General features: G+C 40.9%; 1 protein-coding gene across 1 annotated transcript; it reads right to left on the reverse strand.

Moving 5' to 3' along the window:
• Positions 1-181: 181 nt before the first annotated feature.
• mlycd (malonyl-CoA decarboxylase) lies at positions 182-18,660 on the reverse strand. The gene is made up of 5 exons (XM_042496721.1): positions 18,067-18,660; positions 11,675-11,787; positions 9,626-9,782; positions 9,044-9,196; positions 182-1,307 (listed from the first exon to the last, which is right to left on the reverse strand). Exons 1-5 carry the CDS (start codon positions 18,610-18,612, stop codon positions 762-764), a joined length of 1,515 nt encoding a protein of 504 aa, XP_042352655.1. The 5' UTR covers positions 18,613-18,660; the 3' UTR covers positions 182-761.

The following is an 18,660-nucleotide window of genomic DNA, read 5'->3' on the forward strand; positions in this document are numbered from 1 at the left end:
TCATCTGTGTGTGAGTGTGTGTGAAAAATTAGGAAAAAAATCACCTGAATAGAGGAGGGTCCAGCCCAGTGGATCAGAATGTGCACAGTCAAGTATTAAATATAAGTAGCCATGATACACGGCAGAAAAAAAACACTGTTTTGTTTAAAGTTATTTAAATTGAAATAATATTTCCAGTCAGTGATTTTATGCCTTTGTGTATTGAGCTTTAGAGAGAATAAGCAGTGTAACAGCAGGTGTATAAAAACCTCACTAATAGAACAAAGACAAAATCCAATACTCTCCCATTCATCAACATGTTTGCAATGAGACAGTTAAGCCAATGAAAGAATCTAAACATCATTTATTCCAGTAGCTGCACGCTGGCGTTGCTCCTGCTTCACCATTACACACGCTGTTATCCAGGAACATGGTAAAGCATTGATAGGTGCCTCGTGCTTCATTAACTACAGTCTCTCAGCTTAGGAGGCACTTACACAATATCAAACAGCTTCAAACAGAAAGCCAATGAGGCAAGAAGCCTAACCTATGCACTACAGACAGAAGATGGGATAAGACATGTCATGTGAGAAATGCTCTGATTTCAATTCAAAAAATAATATCAGCTGACGTCCAAAAAGGGATGCATCGGAACTGCTTTTAACTGTTTGGATATTCGAGCATGAAATATTTCAAACAATCTAAACAATGATGTTTTAATGATATCAAGTGCTATGTGACAGAACAGAGGTGTATTTACGGGAGTGTCCTTGTCTTTTTCCTCACAGTTTGCTGTTCTTCTGAAATTGGGACACCAGCCCCAGCACCTGATCCGATGCAGTGATGACCTTATTCTGCAGGTAAAGAGCGCTGTTTTTAGACGTCTCATTCAGGAAGTAACGATAGTTCACCATGATGCCACAGGAATTCGTCACACCCCTAGGGCTGGTGTCAGCTTGCCAGTTGAGCCGCCACATGATGGCGCCGTTTTGCAGGTGGAAGTTTGCCACTGGGTTGAGAGCGTAGCCTCGCCTCTTTTCCCCGTAGAGGTACCATGCGCAGAGACGCATCAGGACGGGCTCCAGGACACGGGTCAGGCGCTCGGAACGCGTCCACTCACTGGTGGCGATCAGCTTGCGGAGGGCCTCAATGGCAGCGGCCCCCGGGGCTGAGTCAGTGGCCTGTTCCACCTCCCTCCACTCGTGCTCAGAGAGGAGGTCAGAGCCCCGGCCTTCCTTCTTGTACTGGCTGAGCAGGCCTTGGAGCCAGGAAGAGAAGCCTGGGATTGGGGACAAGCTGGAAAACTGGGCCATGTGAGGGAACTCGCTCTGGAAGACATGAAGAGAGAGGGAGGGAGGCACAGTTAACCCTTAAACGCACACCTCAGTGGCTGTATTCACAAAGCTTGCTAATACCAAGCGTTGCTCCTAGTGACAAAATCCTAATAAAATTTTTGGAATGATGAGGTTTCGAAGAATTTCCCCTTAAAGTTAAGACTATATCTTGTTAAAGATAAAAGTAATTCACAAAGCATCTTAACCCTTAAGAGAGCTCCTAAAGTGACAAACTGCTAGGAGTATGGAGGACTTTGAAGGTGCTTAAGAGTTTCTTAAGAGGAGAAAATGGAAGAAATACAAAGAAGTCAGAAAAATATTCTCAATATGCTGAATGACCCTGAGTTAATGAAATGCTACAGATAATATGGTGAAGGGATTAGGTATGTGGTCAATCTCATGAGGGATATGCACACACATTTACCACGCAACAAAATTACGATATAATGCCAGAAATAAAGTGATCACAAAACTAAAATGTTTAGAAAACTGAAAAAATGCATCAGCACAGCAGTATTGACTTTTGGTCTGTCTAAACTTCCATCAGCAGTCTCATATTGTTATGCAGTTCATTTCATTTCCACTGGCTGTCCACACCATGCAGGCTCACAAAAGGGCGTGTCTGTGACAACCAATTACATCTGTTAAAAGAATGCATCATACCTAGCAACGGGGTCAACCACACGTCCTCACTAAGATAAGTCTTTGTCCTTTCCTTGCTGAGTTCCTTGAAGACCTTTACTAAGTCACCCCTAAGTTAGGACTAAGTTTTCAGGCTAAGTTAGGAGCTCTCTGAAGCCATACTAACATTGTCTATACAAGGGAGGAATATCAAGCTGTTACGTCACCTCACTGTTCTGTATATAACGTCCTATCAGAGAAAGGGGGCACAGACTGGTCTCGTAACAGCCCCAAGCAGCACCAGAACGAGGTCTGTGTAAAATGTAAAGCCACAAAAATGTGACCATGGGCGGCACAGGTGTGACGTTTTAATGTCGTGTTTATGCATGCAACCCACTGCAGGAGATTTAAAAAGCAGCTGATAGCATAGCGGCTAATTCAAAGCAAAATAATAGTGGCCATAAACGTCCGAAAAATTGGGAAAACAATTAGAATCGGGAGCTCCTTACCCCTTCGAGCAGAGGACGAGATCAGCTGCGATGTAACAAAGAAGGTAAATGATTGTGATTGTGATATTATGCCATGGTTATTGTTTAGAGAGCACTCTCAACGCATGTATTATGTAACGCTAGAGGTGGACGCTAATGTGTTAAATGTCACGCCCCTCATGCCTCTTGACTGCACGATGCTGCTGTGCAGTCTACGATCACATATTGGAGAAGAATGATGCCTCCACTGTTTGGCTCTGTGTAAAAATGCAGAGGCTGTTTAAAGGAGGGGCTTCGTTGCTACCCGAAAATGCAAACCCTGTGTAAAAGTGGCTTGACAGTATTCTAAGAATGTTTGTGAATATGGCCCCAGGTCTTAAGAGGCCGCAGACCATTTTACACGCCATCTAATACATTAGGCCCTAAAATCCCTTCTATTCCTAAAATATTGCTAGAATCAGAACGCAAAGAACTCTAGTTTTTCTTATGTTTTCTCTGGGCCTTGAGAGAGCAAAAGGTTTGTAAAAGTGATATTTTTTCCAGTCACGCAGGTAGCAGATAGGAGCAGGTGATGTGTTTTTCAGTTTGGCCTCAATTTGTGTCACTGTTACAACAAATTGACATAAGGTTGAAAGGGTTTATGTTTGTCACAGTAACATGGCAGTGCAGCTTCAGTGTGTCAGGTACACTGCAGAGCAGCACTTTCTTGGGTAAAGACCATCTCAAACTTGACAACATAGACTTTCTAAAAGGGTCCCTTTGTATTTATTGTTGGAAAGTTTGTTCATGCAACAGCTGGGAGGAAGTAAACTGGGACCAAAGCAACAGCAATGAAAGGGTCTATTGGAGGGTTTAAAAAGGATTATGTTTTTATGCAAACTGATCAGTAAGACATTCAGAAGCAGAACTGGTGCAGTCACGTAGCAGTTATAGTACCTTATGTGCAAAACAAAATACATACGTAGAATTAACACATCATGGTTGTATGGCTCTGTGAACCATTTTCAGTTAACGTTAATGTCTATCTAGACTCACAGTAGCCATGATAGTTAACTTTGATTTAAATACGGACGTTGATGTTGCGTTCAATCCAACAATCCAGAAAGAGGTTACTATTAATATTGTATTCTGAAAAGCTTAGAAGCAATGTTATTTCAACAATCTGTTTTAAAAATGGAACAGGTCTCTAAAGACCTTAGGTATGCAGGACTGTTTAAAAAAACATTCATGCATTTAAGTGTTTAAAAACTTTCTTTTAAATCCCCTACATTGAAAGACAAACGGTTGCATAACCATTTGCATGCATGTGAAAACACTTGAACGCAGAATTGCCTCAACCTGCCTTAAGCAGCTTGAAGAGAGGAAAACAAAAGACAAAGAAAGAAAGTTTTGAAAGTGGAGATGAGAAAACAAGGTAACGATGTAAAGAAAACAGATGAGAGGCAGCAGAGATTTGATCTCTACCAGAATGCAGCGGCACCAGCTTCACAACGGCAGAAACAAGGGAGATGAATGCTCCGCCTCAGCATCAAAACACAAAACAACATTTTCTTGTTTGTGCTCAGGCTGCTGCTCAGGCCTTCAGTTCCTCAGACAGGGAGGCATTACAAATTCACGATCCTGCCCAGCTGATGGAGATGGATGATCCCCTCTCTTCCTCTTCTTTCTATCCTCCTCCTCCTACTCCTCCTCCTCCTCCTCAGTCTCTTGCACTTTCACCTTTAATACCTATCCTCTTCTCTCACTCACCTCTCCCCCATGTCTCTGTCTCAGCTTGATCACTCACACACGCACACCCCCCCACTCATGAGTTCTCTACCATCTTGCTACCCTCAACCCTCGCCGAAATCCTCCCCCTCTTCCCTGCCCATTTTTGCACGCAGGTGTCTGGGTTGATAAGTGACAGGGCGAAGTGGCAGGCAGAGGAGTGAAAGTGGCTGCAGATAAAAGTGGAAGTGTCAGACAACCCTGGAGGGACACGCCGCTCTGCGACATTGTTTTCCTTTCTTCATCCTTGATTTCGCCCTGCCTTCACTGCCTTCTTACCTCCAACGTCCCGCTGGCATCCCCCTTCTGTCTCTACTCACCCTACTGTCTCATGACCTCTCCTTCTTCACTTCAACCTCTACTTTTAACCATCGGGTGCTCCTGTGTTGAGTCTGAGCAGGGCTGACAAAGAAAAGCAGGTGGTGGAAATAAGGATAGAGGCGGCAGGAGAGGTAAAAAAAGGAGCAGGAAAGAATACAAAGGAAAAATGAGCAGCAGTGCCAGACATGTGCTCTAGGGGCCAATCTACAAAGACAAGCAAGACCTCCTCCCTTCACCTTAAATCACGACTGTGACCTTTTCTTTTCCACTCTATCATCTATCCATCATCATAGTGGTCCCTCTGTGGCTGCACTGCTCCTCTCTTCACCTTTACATAAGGTAAAGCCCTGTCAGAAAGCCAGAGCCTCTGCAGAATACAAGTCTGTGTTGTGGTTTTAGGCAGCCTCGAGGGTAGAGCATTGCACTTACATTGTCGGGGTCAAAGGTTCGATTCCCACTTGGGTCATAAAAAAATAATTGCACTCATGGGGTGCGTTGTATAAAAGTGTCCAGAAAAGTGGTGTGAAAGTCACATTGAAGAGTTCAGTTTCCAAACAGTACTTTACACCGCCGTACAGAGCCAAAACACAGTAGCTATATATTTAGTCAAGAGGCTTTTGGCATCTGTTTCACAATAGTGAAAATTATTGTGCCACAGAAATTTGTAATTTTTGTTTTAAGGAACATGTACAATTTGGGGTGGCATGGTGGTGTAGTGGTTATTACTGTTGCCTCACAGCTAGAGAATTCAATCCAAGCGATCCTTGGATTCTGTGTGGAGATTGCATGTTCTACCTGTGTAAGCGTGGTGTTCTCCGACTTCCTTCCACAGTCTAAAGACATGCAGGTTAGGTTAATTGGTGACTCTTAATTGAGTGCAAATGGTCTAAAATGTGATCATGAATGGTTGACTGTCTCTATAAGTCCTGATTGTCTGGCGACCTGTACAGGGTGTTCCCCGCCTCTTGTCCAATATCAGCTGGGATAGGCTCCAGCCCCCCAGTGATAAGCAGCTATGGTGAATGAATGACTGTACATGGTGACCTGTTCTAGAAGCAGGATGTAATTGTGCTCTGTACCAGCCATCGAGACAGCTATACCAAGAGAAAGCTAGCTGTGAAATAGCCACTGTAGCTTTCAGCTAAAACTAAAATTTCCTATAGTTCTCTTGCCATAAACTTTAATTGAAAAATAGTATTTCTGATGAACCAACATCTTGGTAATATATTAGCAGTTAAGTAACACTAGTTACATTCTAAAGAAATGGAGAGTTAAGTTTTGTTGTAGCAACTTGCACCTTTGCAACGCTATTGCAGTGATAAAAAAAAAATATCTGTCCACAGACAGAAAGATAAAACATTATAAATACCTCAGAGTACTAAAAATGGCTTCTGTGGTAGTTACCGATACAATAGGTGTCACCAGGACCAAATTTTGCCAAGATGACATGTGCATATAGAATGGCAAGTTGAAAACAATGCCAGCCATCACGACATCGCGGATAGCAATTAGTAGAAGTCAAACAGACGAACCTGCTAAAACAGATCTACTGTAATCTAAATTTAATTTTCATTTAGAAGTTTTCTTTTTACCCTGTGTTCCCCGCAGACTTTCCAAACTCTGCATTACAACCTTTTGATCAGTCTAATCATCATTTCTTTTTTCCACATAACTGCTCTGCCCTTTTGTAGGTAAAAAGAGGTAAAAAGCTAAAAGCTTTTTTTTAGATTATTATTTTTGCATTAGAGAGCCCACAAAGATGACAGGTGAAGACGTGTCAAATGAAGATAGCAGAACTCTGAATGAAGACATTTCCCATCTCTCAGGCTTTAAAATCACAATGGAATATTAGCTATTTTCCAACACATAAAGACTTTATACTAAAGCAGAAAACACAGCACTATCTGCCGAGCTCACTAAACTGTAAGTCGCCATTACTAACAATGCCAGTAAGCAACAGTCCTGATGTATGAACAAGTGCTTAAAGCTCTGAAACCTGCTTTTTATGAGGATACACTGTAAAGAGCTATTTCCCATCTGTTGGCTAGAGTGGCTTTTGATGTTCCATTCACTGTTCCAATCATTTAACAAGTGCTAGCTGTAGTGGCCTGGCATGAAGGGCTCTTCTGAGCTTATTGAGAGGGATGGATGAGATTTCATTACTGCCTGTCTAGCGACTCCTGCTCTGTTTTTGTGTGTGAACATTCATGTGTGTATACGCAAGTGCTTGAACAAGCAGGAGATTTATGATTCAGCACTGAGACTAAAATACAAACTTTTGAAAAAGCAATCAAACAAAAATCTTGCCTGCCACGGCTACTTTTCTCGTTGGGAAGATGCTGTGCCAGCCGGGCCTCACCTGAGGGCTGCTGTTAAGCTTTTTAATTGAATTCAGCATGTGAGTCATACAGAGAGAAACATCCTGGGGAAGAGACTAACAACACTTCCACTACACCATCAGGGAGGAGCTGAAGAGCTCTGCAGGAGTTAACAGCTGTATATGCGCATGTTTCATGTGTACAATTAATGATAAGGTGTCACTATGCAGCTATAATGGGGGAGGGTGGTTTAAAGGCTTCACTGATGAGACTGATACTTCATAGTTGTATTTAGATAACAGGTGTTGACATAACCTTGCCTCTTCTGTGACCTCATGCTTTTACCCTAGCCAAGTCTTTGCAGGAATTCAAACAGAATTGAGTCAAATTCTTCTGTTGCAGTATTTTACAATGGCTTTGGCTCTAATTTCATAACTTTTTAATTAGCAAAACTATCAACACAAAATGCTACAATGTTAATCAAAACATCACAGCATTATTATGCACATCCCTGAATTTGAATCATTATCAAAATAATATGGTAATTTCTCAAAGACTACATAAATAAAATAAAATCAAAAATAATGAATTCAATAACTGCAGGAAGTCTACATAACAATGAGTGATCTGGGGGGGATTCTGAGCAGATTATTTCCTGTGAATATTGCATCAGTGATGATTTTTCCTGATATTTTTGAAAAACTTTTTTACGCAATTCTCTGTCTTAAATCTTCAACAGACTATGAGATTTTGGGAATCTAATAAGTTTACTGCAAGCTACGCTGCGATATGGATTTATTTAACTTGGGTACAACGTTAAGTTTGACGTATGCAGACTGTACAGCAGCTACTGAATCGCGGGCTACCATGTACATCCATGCGCGTCAATACACAGGAACAAAACGTCGTCACCATGCGTCATTAATTTACGCCACTGTGGTGATAGGAGAAAAAGGAAAACAAATACGAATCGAGCCCTTGCTATAATGTTTCAATATATTTTCATTGCCTAGGAAAGTTCAATCAATAGTTGTGAACATGAGCTACTCTCTCTCAAAGCCAAGAATCAGAGAAGTTAGTCTCAGACTTGTGATGCCAAAGGCTATAAAGTCTGGAGCTTCTCCAATGAATGGGGGCCTGATTTTGTGGTCCGACAGAATGTTTGTTTTCTTTTACCACATCACCTTCTTCTTTTGCAGTATTCTCAGCTGTGAAACAGAAAATATGCCCATATACTCAAAACATTTGTGTGGTGCTTTCAGTGTCATTTAGAGAAGATCTTTCCCAATTCAGTGTCAATGGAGCAGCTCAAGACTTAATAACCTATGATGTCACAAATTAGAGGTTAAGTACTCTAGCTTTTGGATATAGGAGAGAGTCATTTGCTGTTTACTATGTCATGTTTACTAATGTTAATTGACTGTCGTAGACCACAGAAACAACATCTATGAATTATACGTAGTTGTGTTCAGGTCTTTATTGTGCTCTTATCCTGTGAGATTTCTATTTATATACAAGTTTATATCTTGAATAATAATCTACACTAAATAACAATTTAATTTAATCTTCTACGCAGACATTAGTGAAATGCTGAGATAAAGGCCCATATACATTAAGAAAACCACATGGTTTTATGCTTATGAGCACCAGTCAAGTTGCACTTACAGTTTACATCCATGTCTGTGAAAACAGGGATGCTTTTCACACGGACAATCTAAATCGATTTGATCTAATTGATCATCTCAGTTTCTAGGTGGTTCTTGACAGTTCTTGAGTCATGGACAAAAACATGGTGTAAAAGGTCAACATGACCTTGACCTTTGACCACCACATTTTAACCTGTTCATTCTTGAGTCTAAGTGAATGTTTGTGCCAAATTTGAGGACACCTCCTCATGGCCATCTTCAGATATTGCATTCACAAGAATGAGATGGATGCTAAATTTGAAGAAATTCCCTTTTTGGGATATTGCATTCACGAGAATGGGCCAGACATAAAACCCAAAAACATACCGGCCGGTGTGAAGGCATAAAAAATCTTACACCTTTAAAATCAGCAAGGCCTCATGTCCCCCACTGAAGCTCAGTGATCCCTAGTAAGGGTCTGGATCCAAAGGATGGGAACCAGTAATGTAGAATAACTCTTGAAAACGTTAAACATCATTAGTTCTTTTTGCGGACTAATGTACCACATCTTGCATTCAACCCACACTCACCTGTAGTTCTCGGACCACCCTCTTGATGAGGTAGTTGCCTAGCTCCACCCCTTGAAGGCCAGCCTGGGTGGAGGAGATTGAGTAGAAGATGGCTGAGTTTATCTTATTCACATCCTCCTCAGAGTCAAGAGTGGTGAACTCACGGACGATACTCTAGGAGAAAAACAAACATTTTTGTTGAGTCGCACAGAAAAATAGCGCATCTCTCATCCAGCTCATTGTTGGTGTTCTGGGCTACAGCTGCAGCCAATGCAGAAGTCTCTGATAGCTATTTCAGAGGTGCTGGAGCAAAACTGTGGCTATTGTTGCACTATTTCACACCCTGGAATATTCTTAAATTGCAGTGTTGTCAAAACCCCTTTCTCCTCACTGTAAACATCACGGAGAAGAATTCAGCACTGTTGAGGCTGCTCCCAGAGGGATATGCAGTTTAAAGGTCTCTGTATTGTTTTCCACACAGCAGTAATCCATTTGTCAGCTGAGAGGAGGAACAAAGTAGTAAATCCCAGATGTTTAACTTTCCTCCAAGGTGTTGTAAAGTGAGACAAACCATTACGACAGCCTGCAGCTTTTGTTTCTCACCTGAATGTTGTCAGAGATATTCTCTGTAAGGGCCACGTGTAGTACGACCAGGGGTTCTCCTGGCATGGCGGCGTGGGTGAAGGCATAGCAACGGCGATACGGCCCCACTCTGCGCTTCAGGTCAGTCCAGTTCCTGACGGGGTGCACCGCCTCATACCTGGCAGAGGACTAATAGTTAGACTTAAAGTTTTAAATTAATGGCTTGCTACATCCTGCCCTCTTTAATTACTGTTTTCATTTTGTATGGCACAACAATCATTTTTTAAACCAATAATTAGTTTGGTTTTTGCGGGGGGGGACTCCTCCACTCCTTGATGTCAGACAAATGTAGACAAAAGCAGGGTTTAATTTAACCATTTTGCTCCTAAAACAACTGGCAGATTGTTATTAGCTGTAGCTAGCTGGCTCATTCAACTAATGTTACCTCAAGGAAGTTGTTTGAATTCCACCTCTGGATGACTTTTTAATGCCTCTAGTTGACTTGTTTTAAAACAAGAACCCTGTAAAACGTGTCTTAAATATTCACTTAGTGGCGACATACATGATAGCATGTTAAATAATTGTGGCAAAGGACGCAAAAAGCCAGCACCTTCACAGGTTGAAGATACATGTCAAAGACATGGAAATAAAGAAGCAGCATGTCTTGTTTTTTAGTCTAAAGCAGTGGTTCTCAACCTTTTTTTATCAAGGACCCCTAAATTGATAATTGATAATTGAAGTCACTGATCCCTGAAACCAGATTTCTATAGCTGCCAACTATAGCTGTGGGGGATAATTGCAGAGAAGGCGAGATCAGTAATAATAGTCACTCTTATGACTCTTACCCCCATTGGGCACTCTTCTACAGTAAATTATATAGTAAAAATAAAGCTCCCCATGGAACTTCCTCAAGGATCGGTGATTGAGAACCACTGGCGTAGCGCTAGTTTGTTCAAGCACGATAACAGTCTTTGTCCCATGTTTAATTCTACAAAATGCTGTAATGATGCTTAGCGTACGTAGTTGGACAAATCAGACAGAGGTTTGATTTATGCTTCAAAATTCAAACAGTATATTTCACTCTCAACATTACAAGACAAGAAGCTTTTAGGATAAGGATTAACCAACAATGTGCTTGGCCACTGCATCACTGTCTTGGATTACTTGCTTGGTTGGAGGTTGTAAACTTCACAAATCCAATAAAAACCTAGGACAGAACCACTAATGTTAGCCTCAACTCTGACATAGGCTGGTAGCATCCAGGACTGGTCTCAAACACTTGCAACACAATACACAGTGAGTATGCTGTGGATGAGAATATATAGAACCCCAGTAATGAGTCTTAAAATCCAGATATCAATTAGCATTTCAGCACCTCCAGTTAAGTTAATTTGTTTTTTGAATTGTTTTTTGGTTAGAAGCCTTAATAGGTCTGTGGTAAGTCAGTAAATAAACAGGTGGTTGTTAGCAAGTGGTTGAATCAGACTATAGAACGTCATCATGCCGGATTGCGCCAAACACGACTTAACAGCCTCGTAGCGGTTGCGACGTGACCATATGTAGTTTGTTATAGTCTAGCGTTGGCTTTTTACTTCTAGTGACTGCATTTAGGCCTCAAAAGTTCTGAAAGTGAAGTTCATCTGTGAAGATTGTCTTGCTGACAAAAAAAGTGTAAATAAATCTCATCTTTTGTCATAATCCAAAAATTAATGGAAAAATTCCGTAGGCTTTTTGACGAGGGAACCAAGGCGACCTTAGCTTTCAGGTTGGTCTATAGAAAACTGTCATGCCTTGGGTACTCTATTGGTAAAGGTTAACATTACAACTTTGTAGTCTAGCTGGACATGCAAACTGTTTGAATTAAAGTGATAAACACACTGTTTAACCCATTCATTACACTTTTGTTCTTTTGGTTTTGGAAAGGCTAAATTAAAATGCTTAAAGTTCTTAAAATGATATGCAAACGGTCAATTTCCATCACTTTGCTACATAACTTGTGTAAGAAAAGAAAATTGATATAATAAAAGAGGGAGAGAAGGAAAGCATTTGGGGGAGTATGAATGTCCTTACTGGCTGATCCTCTGAAGGATCTCGCAGGGGGACTTCCAAGTGATTCTCTCCAGTCGGAGCAGACCTACAGAGAACCACTCAGACAGCAAGCTCTTCAGCGTGCTGTTCAGGTCCTGAGAGAGAAAAAAGGTGAGAGTTTAGAATAAAACATCAACATCCAGCTGATAATTGAAAATTCCCAACATTTTTTCCTTTGTGAAGAGCAGCTCAGCAGCTGACCTGTCTGGAAAACGCATTTGTATTTCATAATCATGCAGGAAGTGTATTATTATGTAAAGAAAACACTGGTATGCATGGGTAAACTATGTGCGCTTGAATAAGAAATAGAAGGTCATGGTCTCCACTACTTTAGTTATCTGTCCTTACTGTTATTTGGGTTTTTTGTCATTCTTTTTCTATCTTGCTAAGAAGAAACACCATACTGCAGCTTTTACATGACTATTAAAAGAAATGGATAAACACACAGTCTTTATATCCTTATAGACCTCTTTTATTGAGGGAACTCGCAAGCTCTATCTTACTGACTGACAGTTAAGTTACTCAAGTTTGTCTGTTGGCCATAAACAATTCCATACCAGTATCTTACATGCTGTGGGAGGTGGATGCTCCCCTGGGTGTCTGTATGCTGTTTGGATGTTTTCACATTATGAGTAGTGATTTGTTTGAGTTCGCAATGGGTGTAGAGGAGGCACTTCAATAAACAACTTGCCATTTCAAAGCAGGCCTGTCCTCCTGCAAAGGTCAGACTTCATTTAAAGCAAATCTCTCGCAAACACACAAAACACACACGCGGCGCACATACTCAAACACATGAATTTGGCTTATATTGGCTGTTCCATAGGATGACTTCACTTCAGGCTTACTTTAATGTCGGCTTGTCACTCTTAATAACAGCTAATACAAATGAGCTTAAGTACAGTCATAGTGTTAAGCCACTGGCTGAGATTCTCTGCAACCAAAACTAACAAAATTTGAAATTCTTCCCTGCATATGCATCAGGCGCTGCATTATTCAGCTCTATGGTTGAGAGGTTTCATGCTGGAAAATTTGGTCGAGTAAGGAGCATATCGAAAGTAACCCTCAGAAAAGGAAAAAAAAGGAGAAGAAGTTCAGCAAAACTTATGTGATGGTGTATTTGTGTGTATTTGTGTTCCTCTAACCTCAAAGGCTGCCTGAGGTGAAATAATGTATGATGGCCGATAATCCCTGCCTTTTTCCGAAGAAAACGCAGCACATAAACAACCCACTTGAGTGCATCTGCTGCCTTGGATAGCCAATTCTCACCCACACAAAAGGAAGACGACCGAGTTGTGTATTCCATTGACCCAGCAGAAGAAATTAAGTCTTTTGAAATGGAAGGGTCTAGCATGCGAAGCCTGAGGTTAGAAAAGGCACGGAGGGAAGTATGGAAGGGAAAAAGAAAACGAAAATCAAGCACTCCATCAGAAGGAAAATAAAGCAATGCTTTTTGACGCTGGAGCTGTAACAATGCAGTGAGGCTCTGATGCCCAGAGCTGATACTGCTGCCTCAAGCTGCAGTTGTATTGTGATTATACAGAGCGAGAGAGGACCGCGGTGCCTGGAAGGAGCAGCCTGTCAATCGGAAGCCCAAATGACACCACAGTGCCCAAGTGTGCCAAATATCTTTACTCCAGTAGGCTCCATGCCACTTGTCAGCCTGGCAGTCTGTCCATGGGGAAAAAATAGCCTCACTGATACTCTGTGAAATCCCGAGGAGCTAACTAAAACGTCGTCTCTGACTTGTCTTTATAGCTTCCGTCCACTCAGTTTGTGGACAGGTGAACAAGAATGAAAAGCCTGCAGGTGGAAGGAGTGAGGAGGAAGAGTAAAAATCAATTACCCAACCAAGAGAGACTAATCTAGCGTCAAATTCAAAGCAACACTCTTGAGAGAACCACAGCATCTGCAACCTTGTTAAATCCAAACTTTCATTACTTTTGTAATTTTCAATATTGTATAATTTTCTGCCCTCTACATTTCTGTGCTGTTTTCAATATTCACAATACTGTAAGGTTTTTTTCCCCCTCCCCTGGTATGCACATGCTATCATTACACATATTTAAAGCTTCATATTTTTCCATGACCTTTTCTTACTTTTAGCTCAATCAATTCTGGCAGTCAAAAAAAAGATTGCCTTTTGTCCTCAAGATCAAGGTGGTCAGCACTCAGTACTCTGAAGGTAGCTTATACCTTTGTTAGGGCTATAAAAGGTCTCACAGTCTCTTGGCTATTGAAATTAAATGCACCTGCACCACTTCTCAGCAGGAATAAAATAAGTTATTGAGCAGGAGAGCAGAGGCTAGACGTCCTCTGGTGATGGCGCAATCAGGGTCTTTGAAAATCATATTAAGCTCTATTCTAAAGCAAAATCACAGATGATAGAAAACCTAAATGCCCCTGAGTGACCTCATGCAGGGCAGTTCTGGTTTGACCATTATAGCTCTTTATGGCGCATTTGTCCATTTTTGTTATCTTGATTATTGCATCTCAGCAGTGATGAAACACTCAAGTTTTCCTTGCTTTTCTTCCACCTCTAACCACTCCGTCTCCTCCTAATCCTCAACCCCCCATCATCCCCTCTTCCCTCTTCTCTCCTTTCTCCAACCACACCATAACCGGAAACATTCGTTTCTTCAACACAACCACTCACTGCTGTCCCGGAGCCACAGTCCCGGTCATGCTGGAGAAGCTCCCGGAGCTGCTGCGTTCACCCCCATCCTCTGTCCACCAGGTGATTGTTCATGCAGGTTCTAGCTTTGCAAATGAATTTTCTGAACTTTTATCTTTTATTGTGTTAAATGTCAACAAAGTTATTATTGCTGGTGATTTTAATATTAAAATAAGATCAATAAGATAATTTAACCAGTGGTTTTGCTGACATTTTTTTTTTTGTTAAACATTTAATTTAGTCCAGCATATATGCGGTCCAACCCATAACATTAGATTTAGTTTTTACCCCTGGTCTGAGTATATATTCTATGGTTTTGGAAAATCTTTTTATCTCTGATTATCCTTGTATGAAATGTGACTGTGTTCCACACTGCCCAAAAACTCTTTAACAGGCACCATATGCTTCTGCATCCTGAATGAGCATAGGGCTTCAAAATTTTCATCAATTTTGCCCCTAGCCATCCAAATTACATTTAGTCGGAATTAACTCAAGCAAATTATTTACTTAATAGCTTTAAGAATCTCTGTCGAACCACCTTGGATGCCATTGCTCTCACTAAACTCAGATCAAAATTACCTGAAAAAAACTCTACTTGGATTGATGAGAGCTTTTGGAGTCCTAAAAAATGTGCAGAAGAGCAGAAAGGAGATGGAAAAGACTAAACTGCATGTCACTTTTTGTACATGAAGGACCCCCTGACTTCTTACAATACACAAATGAAAGATGCAAGAGCCAAATACTTCTCAATCCTAATCAGCAACCACCATAATCCGAAATTCCTTTTCAGTACTGTTAACAGGCTGATTAACCCAGCTGCCCCTGTTTTGCTAACCTCTTCAAAAATGACCCTGGAATGTTTTTATATATTTTTTAAAAAATGTCTCTGACATTAAATATAACATTGATGTTTGTTTTTATCCTGCCTGACCTCGTCTTTTTAGCCATTTCATAAAATATCTCTTCCAGAGCTAAATTATATTGTGTCTCACATGCATTTCTCTTCAAGTCTTCTCGATGTCTTTCCCACCCCACTCCTGAGAGGTTTTGGGTGCCGTCTGCCTTAGTTTACTTCGAATTGTTAATTGTTCCCTTATTTCTGGTTGTGCCCCTAATTATTTCAAACAAGCCGGCATTCGGCCTTTACGAAAAAAGCCTAACCTTGATAAGTCTTTTCCACAAAACTATAGGCCCATTTCTAAGCTCACTTTCTTCTCAGAAGTTCTCCAAAAGTTAGTTCTACAACATATTATCGAAACTGCTCCCCTAAGGGCACTTTGAAACAAATTGCACCGTTTTATATTTTCACCTATATTGTGCTGGTACTTATCTCTGCTTGTGGCCTTTGACACAGAAATAGCAGTTCTCCACTGCGCGAGCCGCTAATCAGCGTATCAATGCCGCTTCATGCAGAATCAACTCAGTACGACTCCAACTTAGCACAAGCCAAACTGATGGTTAAAGAAACACTTCTGTAACCTTTGTCACACTATAAAATTCACTGATAAAAAAATAAAACAATTTAAAAAAAAATCCCATTTCAGCTTGTGTACAACTATACACAACAGTAAGAAAGAATTTGAATATGGTAACTTTGGTGTACTTTAATCACAAGCTGAACTCTTAATACATGTTAGTATAAGAGGTAAGCCTGTCAAACGACTCTTTCTTTGCACTTAGCAAGTATATTTATATCCAAAAGTCCATGGTACATGTCATACTTTGTATAAATCTACCTGCTATCTAAAAAATATTCCACTCTTATTCCAAGGTGCATAGAAAACTTCCACACTTGCGTGCTAAACTGAATTGAAAATTGTAATTAAGTGTGACTGAACATGAACGGCTGAACAATTAGATTGGAAAGAGTAGCTTTTCTGAAAAATAAGTTGCCAAAAACTGTGCAATTAGGGGCGGCAAAGAGCACAGGAGCCATGTCTGTATGACGGAAAATTTTAAAGCCCCCCCACCACTGGTTTTCCTTTTCACTTAACTTTCACATTGTCTTGAAAAAAATCATTCAAAATATTCATTACATGCCTGATTTATATTCAGCTGTTTCACCTTGTTGCAGCAGCAGAGTAGCTCGAGCCTCTTCATGTATAGAATGAAATATTATTGTAGGGTCTATTTTAACATAAGAGCATTCCAGCAACAGTGGAAAGCAGCTCCTAACAGCACCGTGGGCTGATCTGCAAGCCAAGATGAGCAGAAATATGAAGAAAGCCCTGAAACTGAGCTTGACAGTGTCTTGTGCCAAACAAGCTTGGTGTTATCTATTTGCAAAAACCACCCCAAGCTATGAGGAAATAAAGAAATTAAAAGAAAAAAATACATGTAGTTCCTCTAAGCTGGCAAAGAAGGAAAACTGTAGCTAAGGTCATTGGCACAAGCTGTGAGGAAATGTGAGCCATGTGACGGGCCATGGGATGGGAGCAAGGAGTGCAGTTTGTGCCTAGTGTGCGGGTGAGTTGTGCAAGCAGCTGTAATCAACCTACTACTAATGCTATTAAAATATACTACGGTCATTCCTGTTATGCAGCAACATTTCTGCCTCATAACCTTTGCAAGAAAAAAACAGATGGACTTTTCTTGGTTTTGTATTGTATAAAATGAAAAGGCCCTACTTCACTTCTTTGAGTAAATTGTTTTTTTCTTCTTTTTTTTTGTACGGCAAGAATCTACAAACTAAAAGGATGGAAAATTACTTCAGGGACACACAGTAAATTAATAAAATGGTCAATATTAAGGAGTAAAGAGCAGTCCCTTATCGAAGAAATTAAGGGGACAGGGTAAAATTGGGAACATGGTAAAATTGACCACATGTATTTCTGTGCTTTTAGGTACAGTATACAGGGTTTCCTCAGCTTAGGGCAAGGTAGTTTTAAGGTTTATTAAGACATTTCATTAATGCCACTCAAAATTAAGTTTTGAGAACAAATTTCCAACAACTGAAATTGAAGAACAACAAGTATTTGCCCAGATGTTTATTTTAACATAAAACGCTACTTTTTTTTTTGCCAGTGATAAATTAAATTACCTATGCCAAATGTTGAAAAAGAAAAAACCCACCCTTTTAGAGTGGAACACAGAAAGACAATGAAAATATTATATTATCATAAAAGTGTCTAACAGAAGCCAGAAGTATCTGGCATTTCTGGACCGTTTTCTGGGCGATTTAATTTTCTCAATATGCATGTGAGATTCCATGGCCTAGATTCCAATCATGATGACTTTCAGAAAAGGAATTAATTAAAAAAAAAAAAAAAAAAAAAAAAAGATGTTACCAGAAGGGGTGGAAAAAAACAAACAAAAATATATATTTATGTTACCAATTATTTTGAGATTTTACAAGGCAACTTCAGAAAAAAAACGACTCATAAAATCCCACTTCCCATGTCTGACCATTTTTTAGACCTTTAAAAGATTAATTTAAGTCAATTTAATACCAGTTAATGCCTTAGTTTTAGATTAATGAATGCAATGCCCTTTAAGACTTTCTACGAATCTGCAGGTACCCTGTGTATAAAAGGCTCAGCAAAGTTGGCAGTAATGTTGCTACATGACAGGAATAACCCGCCACATACAATGGCTCTAAATAAGGCAACAGACGCTCCAGGTTCACACATGCCAAACGCCTAAACGCGAACGGTACTGTTTGACTCATGCGAGCACCCGTAGAAAATGTAAACAAATGATTTACCCTGATGTGTGGGCTCTCGCTAGCTTTGGATGAGATTATTTCAAGCACATCGGCTCGGAGATCCACCAGAAACTTCACTCCCCCCTCGACCCTGCTTATATGATTAAGCAACTGTTTATAACGGGGAGTCAAGCCGTACCGCAGCCTGTCTTCCACTTGCAAAATGGTCGCCAAGTCTCGTAACTGGGTGTCCAACAGTCTCACGGCGAGCTCCGACACGCTTTTGTGGTCCACTCCGAAGTCTTGCGACAGCTTCGTCAGAAAACCCAATTTGTCCTCTTTGTCCAGACTCCCGTAGAAGTGCATGAACTCCAAGCTGTTTGATTCGGGAGGAGGAGGGCATTTGTCTCTCGTTTCGTATGTGGGTAAAGGTGCAACGACCCTCGCCAGTATCTCTTCCATGCCCGTGACACCACGACGAACTGGGGTCGAGTACCAACGCCAAGCGCTGACGTCCGAGGCCTCCAGCGCCGCTCTGACAACTGCCCGGTGTCGCCAGCACCTCACACTGCTCCGAAAAGCCCAGATAGCAGGATGGGATATCATCGCCAGGAGGGAACTCAGCTGTCTGTTTGGGCCCCGCGACCAGTGAAC

This window comes from Plectropomus leopardus, chromosome 11 (genome assembly GCF_008729295.1).
Source record: "Plectropomus leopardus isolate mb chromosome 11, YSFRI_Pleo_2.0, whole genome shotgun sequence".
Taxonomy (NCBI): Eukaryota; Metazoa; Chordata; class Actinopteri; order Perciformes; family Serranidae; genus Plectropomus; species Plectropomus leopardus.

Excerpts from the sequence above, each read along its gene's own strand:
- mlycd (XM_042496721.1), bottom strand. The coding sequence starts at position 18,612 with ATGATATCCCATCCTGCTATCTGGGCTTTTCGGAGCAGTGTGAGGTGC. Across the intron at positions 11,788-18,066 it reads GCGAGAGCCCACACATCAGG|GACCTGAACAGCACGCTGAA; the intron begins GTAAATCATTTG and ends TTTCTCTCTCAG. Across the intron at positions 1,308-9,043 it reads GGGTGGTCCGAGAACTACAG|AGCGAGTTCCCTCACATGGC; the intron begins GTGAGTGTGGGT and ends CATGTCTTCCAG.